Genomic DNA, 19,663 nt, shown 5'->3' with positions numbered 1-19,663 from the left:
CGTTGCATCTGTAGGAAGGGATAGACCAGGCCCATGCTGCAAGGAGCATATGCTATGATGCAATACGGCAGCGCGTGCAGTGACAGCAAGGTCGACAAAATCGGATGGCAGGAACCATCGACAATGTTCTGAGCCTTCGGGTGAAAGTTGATAGATGGTCGGCGATGGTGATGTTTGTGACACCACTTGGCGGGATCGAGGATGCAGCATCAAGCCGATGCGCGCATGGAAGACATGGGACCGGCCACAAGATCAACTTGCCTTGGAAAAGAGAAACGGGATGCCTTTCAACAAAGAGGTTAGCCATATGCAACGATGCAATTGTATTGAAGCCCATGTCGAATCGCACCCATGCCCTGGGCGGCAGCATCGTCATCTTGAATGTCGACAACCGCACACACACACACACACACACACACACACACACATAGGCTGGACGTGGTGATCCAGAGCTCGGTCGGTCCAGGGCATGTCCTAGTCGTTGGAGGGTTTTCTGGCTGATGGGGGAGACCCGAGAGTATTGCGATGAACTCACCTCTGCAATGCAAACAGCAGCTTGCGGTGTTGTGCGATGCGCGCGACGCAAGACAAGTATTCGAGCCTGTTGCTCCTGTCGAGATGGTGGCGCGGCCGGATCTCAAATTTACCTCGAAGGTTGACAAGGCCTTTGGATATGGTATTAGGAACGCGCGCGCAACGAGATGGTTTGAAGGTGTGCGTCTTTGAAAAAGTTCGGATGAAAGGGGGGCCTGTTGGACAGGACCTTGCTATTTGAACAGGGATGATGGTGGGAAGAAATGCGCGTCGGCCACTGGGTTACACCGCAGTCAAAAATCAGCACAAACTGCTTAGCGCGAGGTGCAAGGTCTCAGATTAACGGCCACACTTCCCACGCCTGCCAACCTCGACACCACGAGGAGAGGAGACAGAAGCGACTGAAGAAGACCCTGCAGTAAGAGATCCGAAAGGGTGAAATCGACATGCCGTCACTCGCCATTCAACACGCGACGTCTTTTGTAGGTATGCACAGATATGGGCTCGGGGAAACACAAGGCGATGGCTGATGACAAAGGTGTAAAAAAGAAACGAAACGAAACACGCAGTACACACCGGTAGTTTGCTACTCCCCTTCGTATTGTCAACCAAGCGTTTTCTGGGTGTTCCGTCCCTGTGGATTCAGTGGCGTGGGACGCGAAAGGTGCAACGGTGGGAAAACGGTCGAGTATGGCAATGTGTTAGGTAATTCCCAATCGCGCCCACATGTATGTAAGGTAGGCAGGTGAGAGTGATGACAACGTGAAGAAAGAAAGAAAGAAAGAAAAACTGTTTGCTTTTGCGAAATGTGGTAAGCGCAGGTTTGCTACCTGCAAGCAAGCCTTGGTTCTTTTCGACAAGAGGGCGAGCGCCGCCGTCAAGGCGCTGAATTGCTTTTATTTTTCGTGGTACTTGGGTCATCACCCATGCAGGGGTCTGTGTGTGGGGGGGAGACAAGACACGCTGCTGCACGCAGACACGTGAAGCGGCCTGGTCGGGAATTTTGGATAGGATTTGGGGAAGATTGGAGGATGTTGACAGGGGGAATAGCGAGGCCGCGATGCTACACCGACACACACCTCGGTGAGGAAGAGGATGAAAGAGATGGACTGACCAGAGAAAAGAAATCAAGCTGTGAGCACGAGGACGCGATCGGGGAGAAAAAAAGCTCCGAGTCTATATCCGATCAGCTCTTCGCCCGTCCAAGCAAGCGGCGTTTGACAATGGCTTGCGGCACACTGGCAGCATGTCGAATGAGGCCCTCACAAGGCAAGAGCAAACGAGAATAAACAGACAGTTGCACAACTAACAGAGGTAGAGATATATGATATATATGTTGCGGTTAGTAGGTAAAGATACTGTTTTGACCCAGCAACTTGAGCGGTGTTGTTCTTGAAAGCTGTCTAGGTAAGGCTTAGGAATGACACGTTTGAGGTTGAGCTGAGCTAGCTCGCGGATATGTGACTCTCAAATGGTAATGATGATAATGATCAAAAGCAGCCAAAAACCCCCCCTCAAAAAAATATACGAAGGTAGGTAGTGCGTTCAAACAGGCTGCGAACTGTGATCGAGAGGTTGAAGATGGGAATTGTGAAAAACAGACGGACTGCAGGGGCAAGGATGAGGTTGTCTCTCGACCGTTGGGCCGGTTGCAGATGGGCTGCCCAGACGGGTGGAGAGGGACGAGGGGGGAAGCTTGGGTGCCGTGGGTGCCCTGAGAATCCTTGCAATGATGGGGTGGTGAGGGGTGGTCACCAGGGGCAGAAAGCTAGGGGGGTGAGCTTCTTCGGGTTCTTTGGAGACGTCTCTTGTGCAAGCCCGGTCTCGCGGTCCTTGCATTCGACGACAGCCCTGGTCGCCGTCTGGGATCTGGCGGGAGGGGGAAAAAGTACACAAGGTTAAAAATTGGGGGAGGCAGGGAAGATTATGTGGTAATTGGGTGTGTCGAGGGGGGGGCTTGGTGGCTGCTTCGGCTTCTTCTGCGCAGGGGGGGTTCGAGTGGGATTTTAGCACAGAACCGAGGGGACGGGTTGGACGGGTTGATGTGGGCAGGGAGGGCAGGGAGGGCAGGGAGGGCAGGGAGGAGGTCCGGCAACAAGAGCTTGTCTCGACGGTCAAGACAAAGTACATAAAAGTGACTGGATATAAAACAACCACGGTGGCCGATATCAACCAGCTCACCGCGGTTGGTGGGATAATAAAGAGCAATTCACCCAGGACTGGATGATACGCAGAGCGACCTGGAGAAGACAGACAGACAAGACAGACAGCCCAGAGAAGTCCCAGGTTATTTCCCGCGCCGAGGGAACGGTGACTGGATGGATGGGATTGGCGTGCCAGGAACTGAACTATTGCCCGGCTTTGCTCCGCGGACTGGAAAAGTCATCAACCTGCCTATTTCTGGTCGGGGAGCGGTCAACTGGCTGCCATCTGATCTGATCCTCCAGCCCAACCAATCAGACGCTCGGCTTCCACTGGAAACATGATCGAAACAGCAGAGCAATGCGCATGACAAGCGGCTCTTGGTGATAGCGCAAAGATAGGGTCAATACGGGCATACCTGGATGAGGGAAAAGCATGCGAGCACATTGTCCATCACCAGAGATGTGGTTTGCGACATGCACATCCCTCTTGCAGAGATGCAAGGCGCTTGGGGCGCACTTTCGAAATGGCTCAGTTGTGCTGCAGCGGGACGCACAGAGAGTGATGGTGGGGGGAGGTCTTATGATAATGCACGCCTCCCGCTGCAGCGAAGCCGAGAATGGAGGGGGGAAACGCTGTGCCGTTCGTCGACAGAAAAACTGGGTGCTCAGGAGATGGCTCAACACGAGCGATATTCAACAGCTACGGAGCACTTGGTGCAAACTAGGCGCGGAAACGCAGCCGCGGCCTCAGAAGAAATTACGTGGAAAAAAGTGAAGCTGTGAGTTGCAGTTTTTTTCTCGGTGGACAGCCGGCAGGCTTCCGGAAGCTCCGCGGTCCATATCCCGTCCACCGCTACCCGCCGCCCACCTTACCGACCTACCAATACATTTACGGCGAAGTGGACTCTCGGATACGTTGCGGTGCATCCCTGGTCTCGGCCTAGCTCCTCATTGATGATGAACAGCGAAGCAATTTCTCGAGCGGTGAACACTTATCGGATCTCTCTTTTCACGGTGAGCCAACTCAGCAACCGACCAGTCAGAAAGCGGTTAGGTTTTGCTACGTCTAACGTGATGGTCCCATCAGTTTGGGACTTGGGAAATGAGACGCTGAAGAAATGACGAAACTGAGCCTGTTGAGGGAACCAGTGGCTGGTGCGCCTGCTTTGCCCAATCAGCACCGCGAGCTTTACGCAAGTAGGGCCGATCAAGCCACACCCATCTCGTCCCTCTCTTGCATTAATTGAACAGTCACTGGAAACGAAACAGGAGACTCCCAAGAATAACCTTTCAGCTGGCAACCATGCTGTAAGCAATTATCACCAAGTATCTCGGCAGTCAAGAAAACGTTACAGGAACAGAATGTTTCCTCCCCGCCGCCATCCTTGTTGGACCCTTCTTGTCCCTGGCTTAGGATCCTGTCAAGAACTTCAAGGACAGCGGTACCTGGCCCTCGTCCCGACTCGCTCCCGACTCCCGAGAATCTTGAAAGGACGACGTGCTCTTCACAAGTTGCACAAACCCTGGAAAAGCGGCGCTAATTCCCAAGTTGTCGACACTAATTATCCTGGCACTGTCACCGGCAGCGACAGCAATGCAGAGCAGAGGCAAACCATGACGCCAAGCAGAGCGGGAAGTCAAGTCGACATTCTCGAAGGATGGCCTCTCCCTCAGAAGACAAGAATATGGCCCAATGAGAGCGGTCATACCCGGAACTCAAACATGCCCCACCCAGTGATCATGTCCATCAATCGGAAGCTAAGCGTCTCATCACCTATCTTTCCTCACTCACAGCATTGAGATATCACGCGCGCAGATCTGGGGGCACGCCCCGGTGATGTGGACGAATCTTCCCCTCACCTCAACCACGGAAAAGTGTGGGCGGCCGCCCTGTTGTGTGTGCTGAATGTTCCTCGTCACACACCGGGTTCAGTGCTGACCCGCGCTGAGATCTCGAAGGATGTGAGCTGGGACGCGCCCCATGCCCCTTTCATTACCCTAGCACAGTTCCCCAGCAAGCAAGCGAACCTGGTTTTCCGGAAACTTCTTCCACTCCTGGTCAACCCGTTTCTTCAAGCCCAAAGCGCAGTAGACCATATCCGTACACGACGAGAGCTTTGCCCGTCCTCGACGCCAACGAAGATTATTATCCGAAGTATGTCTCAAATAATGAGGTAAAGGTTATCCACAATTCGAGTTGGTTCTTGTATATCCGTTCGGATTTTCAGGTGAAATTCAAAAAGATATGTCGTTGTTCTCAAGGCACCCCCGGTATCATGCACATACCAGGCCCCCTGTCGCCAACCTGCATGGTCCAGCGGGAGCTCGCCGAGAGCGCTTCGCTTGGCCCTTTCAAGAAACATTATGCTTTCGACATAGGTGCAACAACCGCCAGCAGATATCTCTCGTTTATTGGAGATGATGGACAACTACTCCAGGCAACACAGTTTTGATCAGTCATAAAGACAAAGAAAAAAAGCAACTCCAAGAAAGACTTCATTTCACTGCAGTGGGCCAACCTCTCCCTCAATCAGCCAGAGGCATGAACTCAGAGCTACATCACAGTCAGTGCGCTACTTTGGGGCTGGGTCATCAATCTGCGGGAACCGCATGATGGATGGATGATACGGTGTTATTTTGTGAGTTTATGAGAAAGCCAGCCTCTTCTATTTCTGGCCCAAACTCATCTTGAAAAAAAAATAACAACTTGCTCGTTACGGATAAATCACATTCTTCCCTTTCGGTAGGAGAGCCGAAAATGCTCCGTAATCTGAGGAGGGAGTGGTCGATTTTGCCAAGATTGGAGTTCATTTGGGATGGTGATGTCAAAACTATTGAGGGTCGATATGGGACTGTAGGTACAGGCAGTATCGATGTACACCATGTTTTTTAAAGACTATCGTGGGAACCCTCCAGCCTTATGGTATCTATGCTTGGCTGAGGAAGCTTTCAGGCCTTGTTTGCGTTGCTGTTGTTTGGTCAAGGATAGCCACTGGATGTGGTTACACCACACGCTTTTCCCTGCCATATCCCGCAGCAGCATCCCTTGTAGAATACCACCGTCGGGAGCGGGTGTAGGTGACAGGGACGGTGTGGGCTTGATAAGATTCTGATAATGGGGGAAATACTTTATCAACCTCCATGATACCTTGAAAAGATGGAAGTCATGGTAGACTTTTGAACCTTTGGCGATTGCCCCCCCCCCTCCCCTCAAGATCTGAGAGTCATCCACCGCTGGGGGCACATGACGTCCTCGTTCCAATTTCCAGTTGAGAAACCGGCAACAGGATGGGGGGGATGCGTGCTTCCGTTGTGTGGCTTGTATTGGGCTGTCGACTTTTTCTTTTGTGTCAGCCAATCGATGTGCTCACCGTGATGAAGATAGGAAAGAGGAACTAGCAGCCTCACCGACCGGTTAGAAACAACAGCATGAGGCCCGGTGTGGCAGGGGAGGAGAATGCAGCTATCCGAGGCCATACATACCTTACTTACCTATAATATGCGTGTAGAGCCAGCCTTCTTTTTATTCTATTTTTTGATTGTATTTTCTGCCATGCCCTCTCCTTCTCGTGAATTCGGACCTGTTTCGACACAAGTACTATGTACAAAGAAGACCGGCCTGTGATACAAGTGACACGTTTATGAGGGGGAGGACAAAACTCAGGGTCTGTCTGATTGAATCATTCTGACAAGCCACACACGAAACGCACGGAAGGGGGCGGGGGGGGGAGGGGGGCAGGGGAGGGGGGGACAAAAAATTCCCAAAGCTGCGGTGAAGGTTTTCTCTCACCGTGACCATGCTGCCCGAACAGAACGCCACACATATTCGGCTTCTTGGGGGGAACGATCGGCAACCTCGTGGGGAGGGGGTCAGCTTTGAAGACATTGGAAGCACCGTAATGTCTTGGTTTACTTTTAAACTGAAAGGCTTACTACAGCACAGCTCTCTTCATCGTCATCTTGTATCACCAAACACTTGCTTTTCCCCCTTCCAAGAAACAAAACGCCACTGTTTCTCTCTGAGGAAAAGCAAAAAAAACATATACAAAAAAAATACAAAAAAACAAAAAAAAAAAAAAAAAAAAAAAAAAAAAAAAAAAAACTGAAAGCCCCAGAGAATTGGCAAGAACGAACGGTCAGGAAGAAAAACGTGTTTTTTTTTTGCTGGGTGCCGTATCGGCCGGTTCGGGGATGTGGTTGTCTCTAAATGTCTTGGACATTACTGAGACGAAGAAGATGATGTCTCTCGCCTTTTTTATTTTTCTTTACTCACTGATTATCAATCCATCCCAGGGGGGGAAAGAGTCTCATAAAAAGTTTCGATGGCTAAAACGCATATACCTGTAGCCTCAGCGTTTGATGATATATGTCAGGGGCCGAAGATTCCACTGCATTTTCGAAGGTGAGTGCTTGTCTCTTGTCAACGTCAGTTTGTATCTTTTTTATATCGGCCTTTTCTCATGGCCAGACATACATACATGCTGCAGATTTCATCTTACATCTCACACAAACACACACCGCAAGAAAAAAATAATACAAAACTCTCGTATTTTTTTGGGGGGAGGTATTATCTTGAGATCGATGGGTTGAGGTTTCCGGAGCCTGGATCGGATGACCAGAGTGCTCTCAGGCTGTAGGTTTGGATATTCAGATCAGGTTTTGCTCATCGGTTTGCGGGTTTGGGAAAGGCAAAAGGTGATAGGATGGGATCAAATGGCAAATTGCGGCGCGGAGAGGGATCGGGCTCATCTGTTTCTTTTTGTCCTTTTCCATCCATCCTACATGACTTATCTCTATTGTCCTTGCAGCCAGAGTAGGTTGGACCCATATACCGGGCTGCTATTATGACTTCTACCACCTAGGTAGGTGTGGCTGTCCTCTCTCAAGGGTGCAGTCCATCTTACCTATCGCTGTAGGTAGGCAAACAATCCTCGACGTGCCCAGAACTCGTTGAATGCACAAAAAGGTACCTGTTCCTCATGCCGCCTGGTTTGTCAGAAGGAAATTCTGGGGCGATGAAGGAGAATATTCAGGGTCGTTTCACAATCGATATGCAAGGTCGAGTTCCTTTTTTTTTTTTTCTACGATGAACTCTGGACCCTTTCTGTGATGTCATTTTTGAAGGGACTGTTCCAAAGCAGATTGTCTGCTCTCTCGACGGTACCTATCTATTACTGAACGAGACCGAGTGACTACTAAGAATTCTAAGAACCTTCAAACAGCATCATGCACCTGCTGGACGTTCTTGCGATCGAGAAAAACCCCGGCTTGCTTTGTAACGATGTACCATATACCCCATCGAGTCTCGACTATCAGCCTAGGGGCCGGCCAGCACACTAGCATCAGGGAAACAACTCACACATCCGTACCAGCACAACAAAGGTAGGTAAACAAACACAACCTCAACAACAGCTGGCTGTTCCCACCTAGCTTAAGCAGGCAAAACCCCGAGTCCTCACAAAGTCCACCACGTCAACATCCAAACATCCCTCCCCACCTGCATGAATACAACGGAGCTGCTGACCAGCTCATCAGCTTTTTGAACTTGATGTTTGTCATCGTGGTTGCTCTTGATATGCTAATCCGCACACCTACCCCTGTCCATATAGAATCCTTCGCCGTAACGGCGGTGTGGGCTTTGGATATGCAAGAAGGCGGGTCAGCGATATGTCAGGGGCAGGGGGCGGGAAGGTGGGGGGAGGTAGGGGTAGGGCGTAGCTACGGGTATGCTACCTACTTGCTTACATACCTTGAGGAGATGGAGACTGAATGGTAGGGTATGTAGACTGGGGGAAAATGAGGCTGTCCTGGAGGGAAAATCGACGTCTGTAGACTTTGGCTGAGGTATCTTCTTCTGTTGACATGTAACCTAAACAGTAAGGTTTTTGCTTGACAATCGAAGCGATGCGGTACATGGGAAATATTGTCTGCTTCAGGGTTGAAGAATGCAAGTTCTGACATCAACATGTGAGAAAACAAGGACCAGCACAAGGGGGGCGCGGGAAGGACGGGACAAGGGGCGGGTTAGGGCGGGTTTTGTTGGCGGGTTCGAGTTTATTGCTGGCGATGCGAGAGCCCCCCTTGCCTTGAGCCTTGCTCTGAATCGCGTTTCTGGTAAAGTAACTCTGAGTTGCTCCACTGATACTTAAGTGTAGCAAAATGTTGACTTTGTAGTTGTAAGTGGTGCAAGCCAGGAAGAGCAACTAGCTTTGGGTGAAGGTAGGTGCTTTCCAATAATTGATACGAGTTCAATGCATAGAGCTGTCATCTTTGAGTGGAGAAAAATGGAATTGTAAAGAGCAAATGCAAATCTAGTAGAAGAACTTGAAGCTTATGGTATAAGAATAGAGTATTTCAAAAGAGGAATGCCTCTTGTTGTTATCTTGTTTGCTGCTAAAGGTGAAGGCACTCTATACATTATGTTCTCTCTGGAGATAACACACAAACCCCGTCATGTGGCTCGAAGACGCGGACAACAAAGAAACTTGGTGAGATTAAGTACGGCCAGGTTATACTCCAAAGCAAGGTGACGCTGAGGCATACCTACATGACCGCCTACTTACTTCTAGCCCAACAGATGAACCCAATGATCAGAATTACCTCTCTGCCTAATCAGGTCCAATAACTTGGTTATAGTGTACTTTCTGCCTTCCCATCAAGCTGGCAACTATGACATGAACTTTCCTGCCCCGGAGATAGTCTTCCTTGTGTCTAGCCAAGAAGACTCGGTCATCCAGGCACTCGCACAACCACATAGACTACACTATCCCACCCCAATCCAACAATTCGAGACAAAGCTCAAACTTTCCATTGTCCATAACATTCACTATGCAAGGTATCCATCTTTCATTATCATAACCAGCCCTTAACCAGCCCTTTCCATACCCGGATAATCTCTCTGAACACAACACACCAACATACACGCATTCCATAATCCTTTACACAACCAAACAAGCAATGGCAAACCAATCCTTTCCGCCAAGAATATCTATAAACCGCCCATATTATGTCAAAAAAGAACAAGAAAAAAACCCCGCCAAATCAAAAGACTCCACTACACTAGAAACAAACCTCTTGTTTTGCTGCTATACACGGCGCTATGTTGAAGAAGAATCTCGTGCTTTCCATCCTATCTCTCCCTCTTCATCATCCTATCTTAAACAATCCTGAACACAACCTTCCATCCCGTCCAGATAATCTTCTATCCTCTCTCGCCCAACCATGCAGAACATGCCAGGATAAGTAGGACTTTGCAAAAAACACATTCCCCGTTCTCCCCCAACTACCTAAACAAACATGAACAAAAGAGCAAAACACGATTGGGTATAGTATATCCTTCCCTTTCACCCCCCACTACAACTGTTTAGCAGGCCAAACCTTCTGCCCCCTCGCCTCAAAAAGCGACAAATCCAACCCCGTATCATTCTCCACCACCGCCCCAGTAGGGACATGAACAATATCCCACTTCCTCATCCCAAACGGCGTCAACCTCTCCCCTCCCCCAATACCAGCAACAGTCTGCTGCTGTTGTTGCTGCTGTTGTCCCCCATTGTTCCCCCCCACCACCACCCCCGGCGTCGCCGTCGTCGTCCCACTCCATAACCCCCCCGGAACTGCCAACTTCTCAACCGCAAAGCCAACCCCATCCTTCATCACCTGTCCCTGCTGCTGCCCCCCCATCGCCACCTGCCTCCCCCGTTCCCTAACACTAACCCAAATCCCCTCACACCCATTGCTCCCACTCCCCGCCCAGCTCAACAAATACCTCAACCTCCCATCCCCCCCACCATTGCCACTCCCCGTCCCGAACAACGCTCTCACACACTGCCCCCTTTGCTCCTCGGGCAAATTATCACTCAGCACACACCCCAAGTCAAACACCCTGGCCGCCAGCCCCCTAGTATGAGCACCCGGTCCGTGCAGCGCGTCCAATTCCTGCATCAGACCTGCGCAGACAACCAGCAGTCGCGCGCGAATGTCACTAGAGGCCTTGCTCGCGTCAAAAGCCTGGGTGTGCAGCGTGATGAAGTTTAGGAGCAGCGGCAGCCACCGCGTGATGATCTGCTGTTTGGCCGAGAGGTCCAGCTCCGGGTTGGCGACGAGCTCCCAGAGGTCAGATAGCTTGATGACAACCTCTGGCGGAAGCTGCGGCTGTCTTGCCCCGGGTGGGCTGCCCCTCATGAGGGCTTCAATGACAGATAGCAAGTTCTCGGCCATTTGGAGCGACTGTTCCGGTACGGGGCCGGCTGTGTTGACCGGAAGGGGTTCCCGGGGAGATGGGATCAGCCCGAGGAAGCGGCTTTGGGCTCTGCCCTTGAGCTGCTGGACCACTTCCACGTTTAGCGAAAGCACAATCCCCACCCAGGTCAGATTCTTCTTGTCGATTGCCCTGTCCATGGCGCTGGTCAAGGAGTCGAGTGTAGACGGCTGCCTATCGGCTGCAGGTGCTTGTTGGTTATTGCTCTGGTCAGTTGGAGGCGTCGAGGTTTGGAGGAAGAGCTGGAGGTGACAAAAGGGCCAGGTAAACTCGTTGGTGAGCTCCAGGATTTGGTCAAAGGTGATGTGGGTGTGTCTATCAGCCGACGGAAGGAGGAGTTTAGTCGTCATATTGTCGATCCAACTGCCAACATAACCATCTGGGCTTCTGGCTGCCCAGGCGGCCAACGCACGACCAACGCCAGCAGCGTCTTTCAACACCAAGAGCTTGATCAGTGTCGAGAGACGTTCCTGTATGATGGGGTCATCGAGCGGAAGGCCCAAAGTATCGTTTTGAGCTCGCGCGAAGGAGTACTCGGCCATGGCTGAGCCAATGAGAGCAAGCATATCTTTGGGGTTCTCCCTCAGAACCTGCTCTTGAAGGTTGGTGAAGCGGTAGATCTCCTCGGGCGTGATCAGGTCATAATCAGGCCGCAGCGGGTTCATCAGCAGTTTGAGCGCCTCCTGCATGTATCTTGTTCGGTAGGTGATCTGGACAATCTGGGGCCAGCTGGCTCCGCCTGTTGGGACGCGTGTGATTGGTGTCGGTGTAGACGAGTCTGATGTTGATGCGAGTATCGTCGGCATCGTTAGGCATCCGTTCGAGACCAGGAGAGGAAAGATGCGATCGATAGAGGGCCGATTGGTCAGAGTCCGCAGGTAGGCAATCCACTTTGCCATAAGGGCATCAAAGAGCGGCATGTCAAAAACACGCAACCGAGCAAGGAGCACACTGCATACCCGTTGCTTGTCGGCTGACTCTCCCCAGCTTTGATGTAGCCTCTGGATGATGGTTTGGAACAGGTTCTCCATAATTTTCCTGTCCACGCTTGTGCCGGCAGCCAGCAGCTTCTCGATCTCCTCGTGCAAGTCGTTGCTATCATCCTGCAGCCGAGCAATCATATTGTCCGAAACAGGCGAACAGGCGTCCACGGGATTTTGACGACTGCTAAGTGCCAAATCTTTCCTGAGTTGTGTGGCCAGCTCGTCCATCCCAGGTATTCTTGGGGCTAGGGAGACGAGTGAGACCAACAGTGGTCGGGCTCCAGGTCCCTGCTCCAGATAGACAGCCCTGAGCTTTTTGCTCAAGTCGTTGAAAAGTCCTTTGGAGACACCCAAAGCCGAGAAGATGAAGAAGTGTCGGTTGACCGTGTTCGCTATGGCGGCCAGTACCTCTACGCAAGCGTTGGAGATGAGCGATCTCAGAACGTCTGCAAGCATGGACAAATCCTCAGCAGCTTCGAGGATTTGTCGAATGCTGCCAAATAACGTCGGCGATGCTCCAGGGCCACCGCTCCCTGTCTTGTCCTTCCCACCATATGTGGAAGCCACACTATCCCGGAGCCAGCGACCGATTTCTGCCTTGAGCGCTCGACTGGCGGTTTGTATTTGCTGGCTGATTTTATTGATACTTCGTGGTTTTCGCTGCCGGATGGGGTCTGCTGGATCCAGGGGGAGGCCTAGGGACTGCCTCACTAACTTTAGAGCCATTTCTGCGTCTCGTGCTTCATCGTCCACGCTGAACGAGGCACGTCGAAGCATTCCACTTCTAAGATTCCTCTGCTCGCTCGACAGGCCGAAAGGAGGAATCTCTGCAAGAAGTCGCGTGGATGCCGGTCCATCAGGCAGAATATCCTCAGGATTAGTTATACCTCCCCTTGCGCTGAGCCATTGGATGTAACGCGGCACAGAGAAGTCCTTGGAGCGAACAAGCTCGCAGACAAGATGATAGAGGTGGTCTTTGCGCTCCTTTTGCGCACAAGGGTCAGCATCTAAAAAATCCAAGATTTCGGTGGTGACGTCCAAGCCCAGCATGCTCCAGTGTTGCAACAGCTGACCGGCGATGTAGACTTTCGTTTTTCCTGGGCGGTAAAGCGAAGTGCACCACTCCAGCAGGGCCCTTGCCAGCGCAGATTTGTCCTTGGAAATGTTCCAAGAATTCGCAGGCCCTTCTTCCGACATGGGTGCCTGAGTGTTCCTGTCCAACCACTGCACTAATATGTGGCGGGCGGCCGGCTGTGATCTGTTTCCAGATGCCATGAGCTGCTCGTTTCGAGACCCAATAGCTGCGAAGGCGTCATGCCGTTCTGTATCACCAACTGGCAAGCATGCTTTGATCGTGTCTCGATATTTTGACCAAACAGAAGGCGATACGAAGTTTTCCGGACTGCTTAGTATCAGTGTATTGAGCAGTGTTGTTGTTTTTGAAAGCAGCGGTTGTAATATGTCTCTGTCCGGATGGTTGAAGACCTATATCACGATTAGGAGGCTGCGTCTTGCAATATATCAGGCCAAAGCCACTCACCAGCTGATGATGACTAATAAGAGCGGTGACCAGTCTCCGTCCATATCTCCTGAGCTTGAGTAAATCTTTCCAATATATCTCGGTGATGAGCATCCACATGGGAAGCCGATTCTGATTGCTGTTTTCGAAACTGGAGACAAGCCACTCCATGTACGTCTCCCGATCAAGCAAATATTGCTCGTATAGGTGTGTAGCCAGAAGAACCACGTACTGGACCCTGGCTTTCCAGTCCTTGTCGTCAAAGGAGAAGAGCACATTTTCAACGAACTTCTGCACGGAGACCGTCCAGTCCTTAATCCAACGGACTTCAGCAGCGAAAGATTGGGCGAGACTAACGCCCTTCCGCTTGCAGGTCCGTAGCTCGTTCGCACCGACACATTGTATCAACCACACCGCGCGCTCAAACGGAATCCTCTTGTTCAAGCACTGTTCGAGCAAGGCCTGGTTTCGGAGGCCATGGGGGATGGTTCGAGCAAGCCTTCGAAGGGAGGAAGCAGGATTGGCAAGATCCTTCAACCATAATTCCCTCTTTGTGTCGGTAACCGTCACTCGAGGCGGGTACCTAAAGGTCGAATGAGACGCGATCTGGCCGTTGTTTCTTCTTGCTCCCAGAGCGGCGGTAAATATGGCGGAGAGTGTATGGAGCGAACTGTTTGCCCCTTTCATCGACGGGAATATGGCGTACTTGCCCGACTGCGTATCGGGGTTGAACGCTGGCTTGTCAAAGTGGCCCTGTCGAATAACATTTTCGGAAAACTGATCCTCTGGATGATTTCCCATCCAGGGATAGAAGTCTGCATAGCCAATCGACGGAGGAGGAGCCAGATGTCCCGCTGTAGAAGCGGCGCCTCCTTTTCGTGGCCGGGCTTCGACTTTGCCATGTGTATAATAGCGCGGAGCAGCAGATGGTACCTCGACTTGGTATGGCTTCGGCGGCACGTCTTTTCTTGTCGTGGTAGAAGGTATCGGTGGGGGGTCGCGACGGGGAAGCGTGATTCGTAACCGGCGCTGGGGCATGGGCAAAGGGGCGTCCAGATCGACGGTCGGGAGATGGGAAAAGTGTGGGCTCATGTCGCCCAGGTCGGAGGAGTCGGTAGGGAGCATCATGCGAGAGGGAGTGAAGGGTTTCGAGGAGTCGATGGCGTTGGGCGACTCGATGATGCCGGTATGGGTAATGGACTCGAGGGACTCGTGCGACAGCTCGAGCTTGAGGCGCGAACCGCCGCGGCGCTGGCCCGGATACCTCGTGTTTGCGCCATCGTTATAATCTGGCGGAGTGAATTCGAACGAACCTGTCTCTTTTCGTATGGGTGACGGTGGCAGGAACTGCTGCTGCTGTGAGAGGGCGCGCTGATGCGCTGCCGGCCGTTGCGACAAACCTGGCCCGGCCAGCGAATGCTGCTGGGGCTGTCGCTGCTGGACGCCCAGTGGGGGCCGGGAGGTCATCTCGTGAGGACCAGCACTTGCGCCATGTCCGTTCGATGTTGGTGGTGTTGGGTGAAGGTGAGGTCAAAGATGGACGTTCTCCGTCGGTCGGCGATCAGATATCTCGGACGGGTAGGCTGGGATGTCGGTCGGAGCCTGGCCCCTGCCCGGGATCTGATGGACGAATGGGGCAGCGGGCGGCTTCGGGAGAAGCTGGAACTAGGTTGGATGTGGCCGACTTCCCTTGGGTAGGCGAGGAAGGTTGTCGCCGGTCGCGTGCCAAAAGGGGGTGGAGGAGTTCAAATTCGTGTTTGTCTGTCCAGGTGTGCAGAGTGAGAACAGATGAGAGGTGGGTGTTGGAGGAGCACAGGAAAGATGTGAGCTGAGGTTGGCAATCATGTTCGTCGTCGTGGGACAGGAGGTCGGGTCCCGGAAGCACGACCGGCCTAACGTAGTGTAGCGCTGGGCAATGGCGTGCGCCTGTGCTGCTCACTGGCCTGAAGCGCTGCTGCGGGTTGCGGATTGTGGGTTGCGGGCAGTTGGACAGTTGGTGGGGCCTCTGCAAGGGTGTCCTCACAGGTCCCTTCCACGGGCACCGTCCAGTGTCGGCTGTGTTACGATTACGCTGCTCCAATTACATATCTCCAGCACGAGGATGACCACCACCCCCATCACTTTGCACGGGGGAGCCCGACGGAGCTGCCAGCCTGCAGCTGCGAGGCTGCTCACCCCCATCGGTCGAACAGAGAGGTGTTTACTGCTATCAAAAAAAAAAAAACCCCTCTCGTATTTCGCCCACGGCGTGTTTGCTCTTGCGTGCGTTAGGTGCGAAGGCGAGTCCATGGATGTCCAACAATATCGTATGCATCATGGTGGGGTACACCCTACACGTTTATGATTTCTGTGCAACCTTCTGTGAGAGACAAGCAAGTGCTGATCAACTCTCCGATGCTACAGATCGCGGGCGAGATACCGTTCCGCCCGTTCTGCTATATTAGTCATGATAAGAAACGGCACCTGTGTGCTGCCGAATCAGGACGTTCGCCTGGTCTCGCCTGGAGCTGATGCTGAATTCTCGGACAAATATGAGGGATCTTGATTGAGCAGCCGGTTTAGGATTTGGCCGCCGTTGTTGAAGTCCGCCAGTCTGATATTGACGGGAAGTCTTTCCAAATTCCAGGTTCCAGTCGGGTGTCGTCTGACCTTCCTCGTTGAGCTGCAGCGCTGCCAGAGGACAGCATCTGTCAACGTGGGGAGGGGGGGGGAAGGGTCACATTTCCATTTCCATGATTATCGTAACGGAACCTGGAAATGGAATGAGGGTGGTGGTTGTTTGCCCCTCGCATCCGAAAGACTTGAGTTCTCCAATATCCGTTGACAACGGAGCAAGTGAATAGTGGGGGTGTCTTTTAGCGCAAAGCCCGCCCCAGCTGGATCTCTAACTGTGGAGCCACTCCCAGCGAGAGATCGGCTGGGGGTCTGGGTTCACGTAATCAATCTCCAGCGCACGCTACTCCAAACACGTCTCTCTGTACCTGATCGCATCAGCATCGTCACCAGCTAGCTGTCCCAGTTGCGCAAAGGTCAGCCATACAAATTATTCACAATGGCCTCAACCAAAGATGCCCGCAGACCGGACTTGAGTACGTATATCCCCATCAGAGCCAAGCACTTGGTGCAATTGAAGAACAGGACCCAACTAGTGCTGATATGTGTTTCGCGATGGAATAGTTGTCCCCTTTCAAGAACCCGCCAGCAAGGGGGACAATCCCGAGCTTGCCTCAACTCTCTCCTCCACTCTACCAATGGCGGCTATCTTCATGCGCAACCGCTATGTTGGATGGTGAGCAACTGTCCTTTCCCGCAGCACTTTGTCGCATCTCTTTGCGCACACGACATTTCAGCATGATCTAACATGACGCCTCAACTCTAGGGCCGCTGTTGCTTTCTCCCTCCAGTCCTGGCTTGGAGAGTCTGAAGAGACCAAGAAGAGCAACTCTTCCCCCGGATACTTTGCCGTGGGCATGTCATGTACGTTCAACCCCCAATAATGCCGCCACCCACGCAGCACAGCGAAGCTAACTTTTGTAATTAGTGATGTCCCTAATCGTTACCTACCTTCCCCTCTTCCTCCCCCCTTCTCCCGGTCTTCAACAGGGGAGCTCGACCGAGGCTCCTGCCCCGGTTCCTCCTGCCTAAACCTGAGGAGAGCTCAAAGCTATGGAAGTACATATATCACACACAGCCTTCATACGGTAATCGACGAACAATATTTGATGATAGGAGTTGGTTGGGCAAAAATAGGGGTAGGCGGAATGGGCCGTTTGCCGGTGTGGATATTGTATGAATACACCCAATGAAATACTTAATGTTGAATAATGCTTCGAACGTTCTTGGAGTTATTCGGAGTCGGATCAGACACATGTATCCTCATGTGAAAGTAATTGCTAGGAATCGACCGAGCTTATCGCAGTCATTATCCGAACCACGATAAACTGGATATGATGGTAGACGGGTAGGTGCTTGAATGTACGGGCATGCTCCCAGAAATAATATACATCTCAAAAGTAGAGGTATCAAAAGAATCGAATATCCCATCACATAAACCCCTCCTCCCCAAATATAGTAAAAGCCCAGATATCCAAGCAGACCAACGATGTAAACCGCAGGATGCATACATCAGACGCTGCTGCTCTACAAGCATATCGGCCTTCTTTGCTGATTGAACTCGTGCATTCCCCAGCTCCTTCTCATAGTCCTGTCGGTTGGCGAGAAACTATCCGACCTCGATTCCATCTGAAGTTCAACAGGTTGCTCCGCGATCCATTTGAGCAGCCCCCAAGCCAGCCATCCCGTGCGAGTCCGACAAACTCTCCTCTTTTCACACCGCAAGCGCTTGCTCCCATCGATTGTCCGGTTCCATCGTTGGGCTAGAGCATGTCCCCAATCACATCATGTTTGTGCCGAGAGGTGATATTATCTAGTTGTTCCTGAGAGGTCTACACAAACACAAACAAAGTCAGCAAAAGAACCAAAAAAGACCCCCATAATAGAAAGAAAGGGAACAACATACCCGCACCCCATAGGCGTTACAACCCCAAAGTAACAATCCTCCGACGCCTTGGGAACGACCTGCTCCGGCTTGATGGGGATGATAACCACTCCCGCGCTGGCGAGGGAGACGCAAAGTGACATGACAACAGCGATGAACTTCATTTTGTCTCTTTTTTCGTCGAAGTATTGGTATGTATGTGTCGGATTAGGTAAACGTAAATTAATGAGCGGGTATTCGCAAAAAGTAGAAAATAAAAAGCAGCTCCAGGCTGTAGTATCAAAAAAAGAACGTGTGTACGGTATACCGGTAGGTAGAGACGGGTGATCAATCACCTAACGTCAAAAGAAGAGAAGAAGGGAGAGGGAGGGAGAGAAGCGAATGGACCGGTCCAGACAAGACAGCACATGAACGAAACCCAAGACACCAAGACAACGCGAAGGAAAGGAAAAGAGAATAAAGCGTCAGGCGACAACGGCAACACGAACGGTTACGTCGGCGCCAAAGGGCAACCCGACCACCAGAAAAGCCACCAAGAGTTTCAGATGCGACAGCGCTGGAAGAAAAGGGAAATGCGGGGCCGTTCCGTTCTGGCCTCCCACTTCTGGTGACAGTTTCAGGCTTGAAACGATGAGATGAAATGTCAGGCGGTTACAACTCGCCAGCCACAATCCTGCTCTACGGAGTAATGATCCAAAATAACCTTACAAATGAATCGAAAACCCCTAAATATCTTCAGTGACTCGACATCAACTCTCCATCCATCAAGACGAGTCTCAATCAGGCGACAATTGATTGGAGAGGGATGAACCCTGCCCCATCCGCCCACGCGGATGTTCTTGCCCAAACCCCTGCCGGCCCGAGCGACCCTTGCACCGTCAGGGGTCGCCTGGGCGGCAAGGGGAGTGTAACGGTAACGGTGGACGGTGGTGGTTACATAAGCCGCTATCACGAAATTGTCCCATTGTTGGACTCATCCTGAAATGCCACAGTCGGCCAACGAAAAAAAAAAGACGGCAACTCTACAATCTCAGCCGAGAAACACAATAGAAACAGCACCACCCACCAACCATAATACCGAAAATAGCCAAAAGAATGGGGGCCACCCGGGGATTGAACCCGGGACCTCTCGCAAGCAATGCTGTAGGGTGTACCCTAAGCGAGAATCATACCACTAGACCAGCGGCCCTTGAATCCATTGATGAATTGTTGATTCTGTGGTAGGATATTGATCATATCAGCGAGAATTAATACTGCTTGCTCGAACGAATCAGCCCCTATTCCCTTCTTCATTGTTGTCACATCACGACCAGAAGCCAAAACTGCCGCCACCGAAAAAGAATCATGTTATTTCACGAGGCAAAGATCAATTGCTACAAGAGCCACCAAACTAAAGCATATCCTCCAGACCATAACAATCTTCTACACCTAAATACATCTAAACAGACGTCGTGAAAAGAAACCTAACCATACTAACTTCGCCAACTCCCTCACGTCATCCCTGGTGCAGAATGACAGCCTCCAAACACCTCTCCCACCCACCCCCATGCCGATTCAAGAAGGCCTCTATCAATCTAACAAACTAGCTGTTTACGGTCTACCTATCTATGTGAACACACCTACGATTTGCTCAAGACATGACAACGGAATCAAAAGCTTTTTGGACCATCTCTGACGTGAATAGCTATGTTTTGAGGCCTCTTGACTTTCGCCCAACACCTGTCGACC

General features: G+C 51.7%; 4 protein-coding genes and 1 non-coding gene across 5 annotated transcripts; 1 reads left to right on the top strand and 4 right to left on the bottom strand.

Annotated features, from left to right (window-relative positions):
- Nucleotides 1–8,133: 8,133 nt before the first annotated feature.
- QC763_116960 (uncharacterized protein) lies at nt 8,134–8,593 on the bottom strand (the record flags this gene model as incomplete). Its single annotated transcript, XM_062908273.1, is given in 3 exon segments — nt 8,134–8,256; nt 8,274–8,314; nt 8,428–8,593. The coding sequence occupies 3 exon segments, from the start codon at nt 8,591–8,593 to the stop codon at nt 8,134–8,136; spliced, it is 330 nt and encodes a 109-aa protein (XP_062771351.1).
- A 1,438-nt stretch (nt 8,594–10,031) lies between these two features.
- SRB8 (RNA polymerase II mediator complex subunit) lies at nt 10,032–16,265 on the bottom strand (the record flags this gene model as incomplete). The annotated part of the gene is made up of 2 exons (XM_062908272.1): nt 13,459–16,265; nt 10,032–13,403 (listed from the first exon to the last, which is right to left on the bottom strand). The coding sequence occupies exons 1-2, from the start codon at nt 14,902–14,904 to the stop codon at nt 10,032–10,034; spliced, it is 4,818 nt and encodes a 1,605-aa protein (XP_062771350.1). The 5' UTR covers nt 14,905–16,265.
- QC763_116940 (uncharacterized protein) lies at nt 16,153–17,290 on the top strand. Its single transcript, XM_062908271.1, has 4 exons — nt 16,153–16,526; nt 16,615–16,726; nt 16,817–16,914; nt 16,979–17,290. The coding sequence occupies exons 1-4, from the start codon at nt 16,490–16,492 to the stop codon at nt 17,080–17,082; spliced, it is 351 nt and encodes a 116-aa protein (XP_062771349.1). The 5' UTR covers nt 16,153–16,489; the 3' UTR covers nt 17,083–17,290.
- Nucleotides 17,291–17,481: 191 nt separating this feature from the next.
- Nucleotides 17,482–18,658, bottom strand: MC69 (Secreted virulence factor mc69). The gene is given in 3 exon segments (XM_062908270.1): nt 17,482–17,882; nt 17,956–18,181; nt 18,191–18,658. Coding segments are annotated over 2 exon segments (213 nt in total). The 5' UTR covers nt 18,100–18,181; nt 18,191–18,658; the 3' UTR covers nt 17,482–17,813.
- A 375-nt stretch (nt 18,659–19,033) lies between these two features.
- On the bottom strand, nt 19,034–19,124 carry QC763_0020050. Its single transcript has one exon. It is a non-coding gene; the product is annotated as a tRNA-Pro (tRNA).
- Between the last annotated feature and the right edge of the window lie 539 nt (nt 19,125–19,663).

The sequence above is a fragment of the Podospora pseudopauciseta genome, chromosome 1 (genome assembly GCF_035222475.1).
Source record: "Podospora pseudopauciseta strain CBS 411.78 chromosome 1, whole genome shotgun sequence".
Taxonomy (NCBI): Eukaryota; Fungi; Ascomycota; class Sordariomycetes; order Sordariales; family Podosporaceae; genus Podospora; species Podospora pseudopauciseta.
This window is presented reverse-complemented; position numbering and strand designations above follow the sequence as displayed.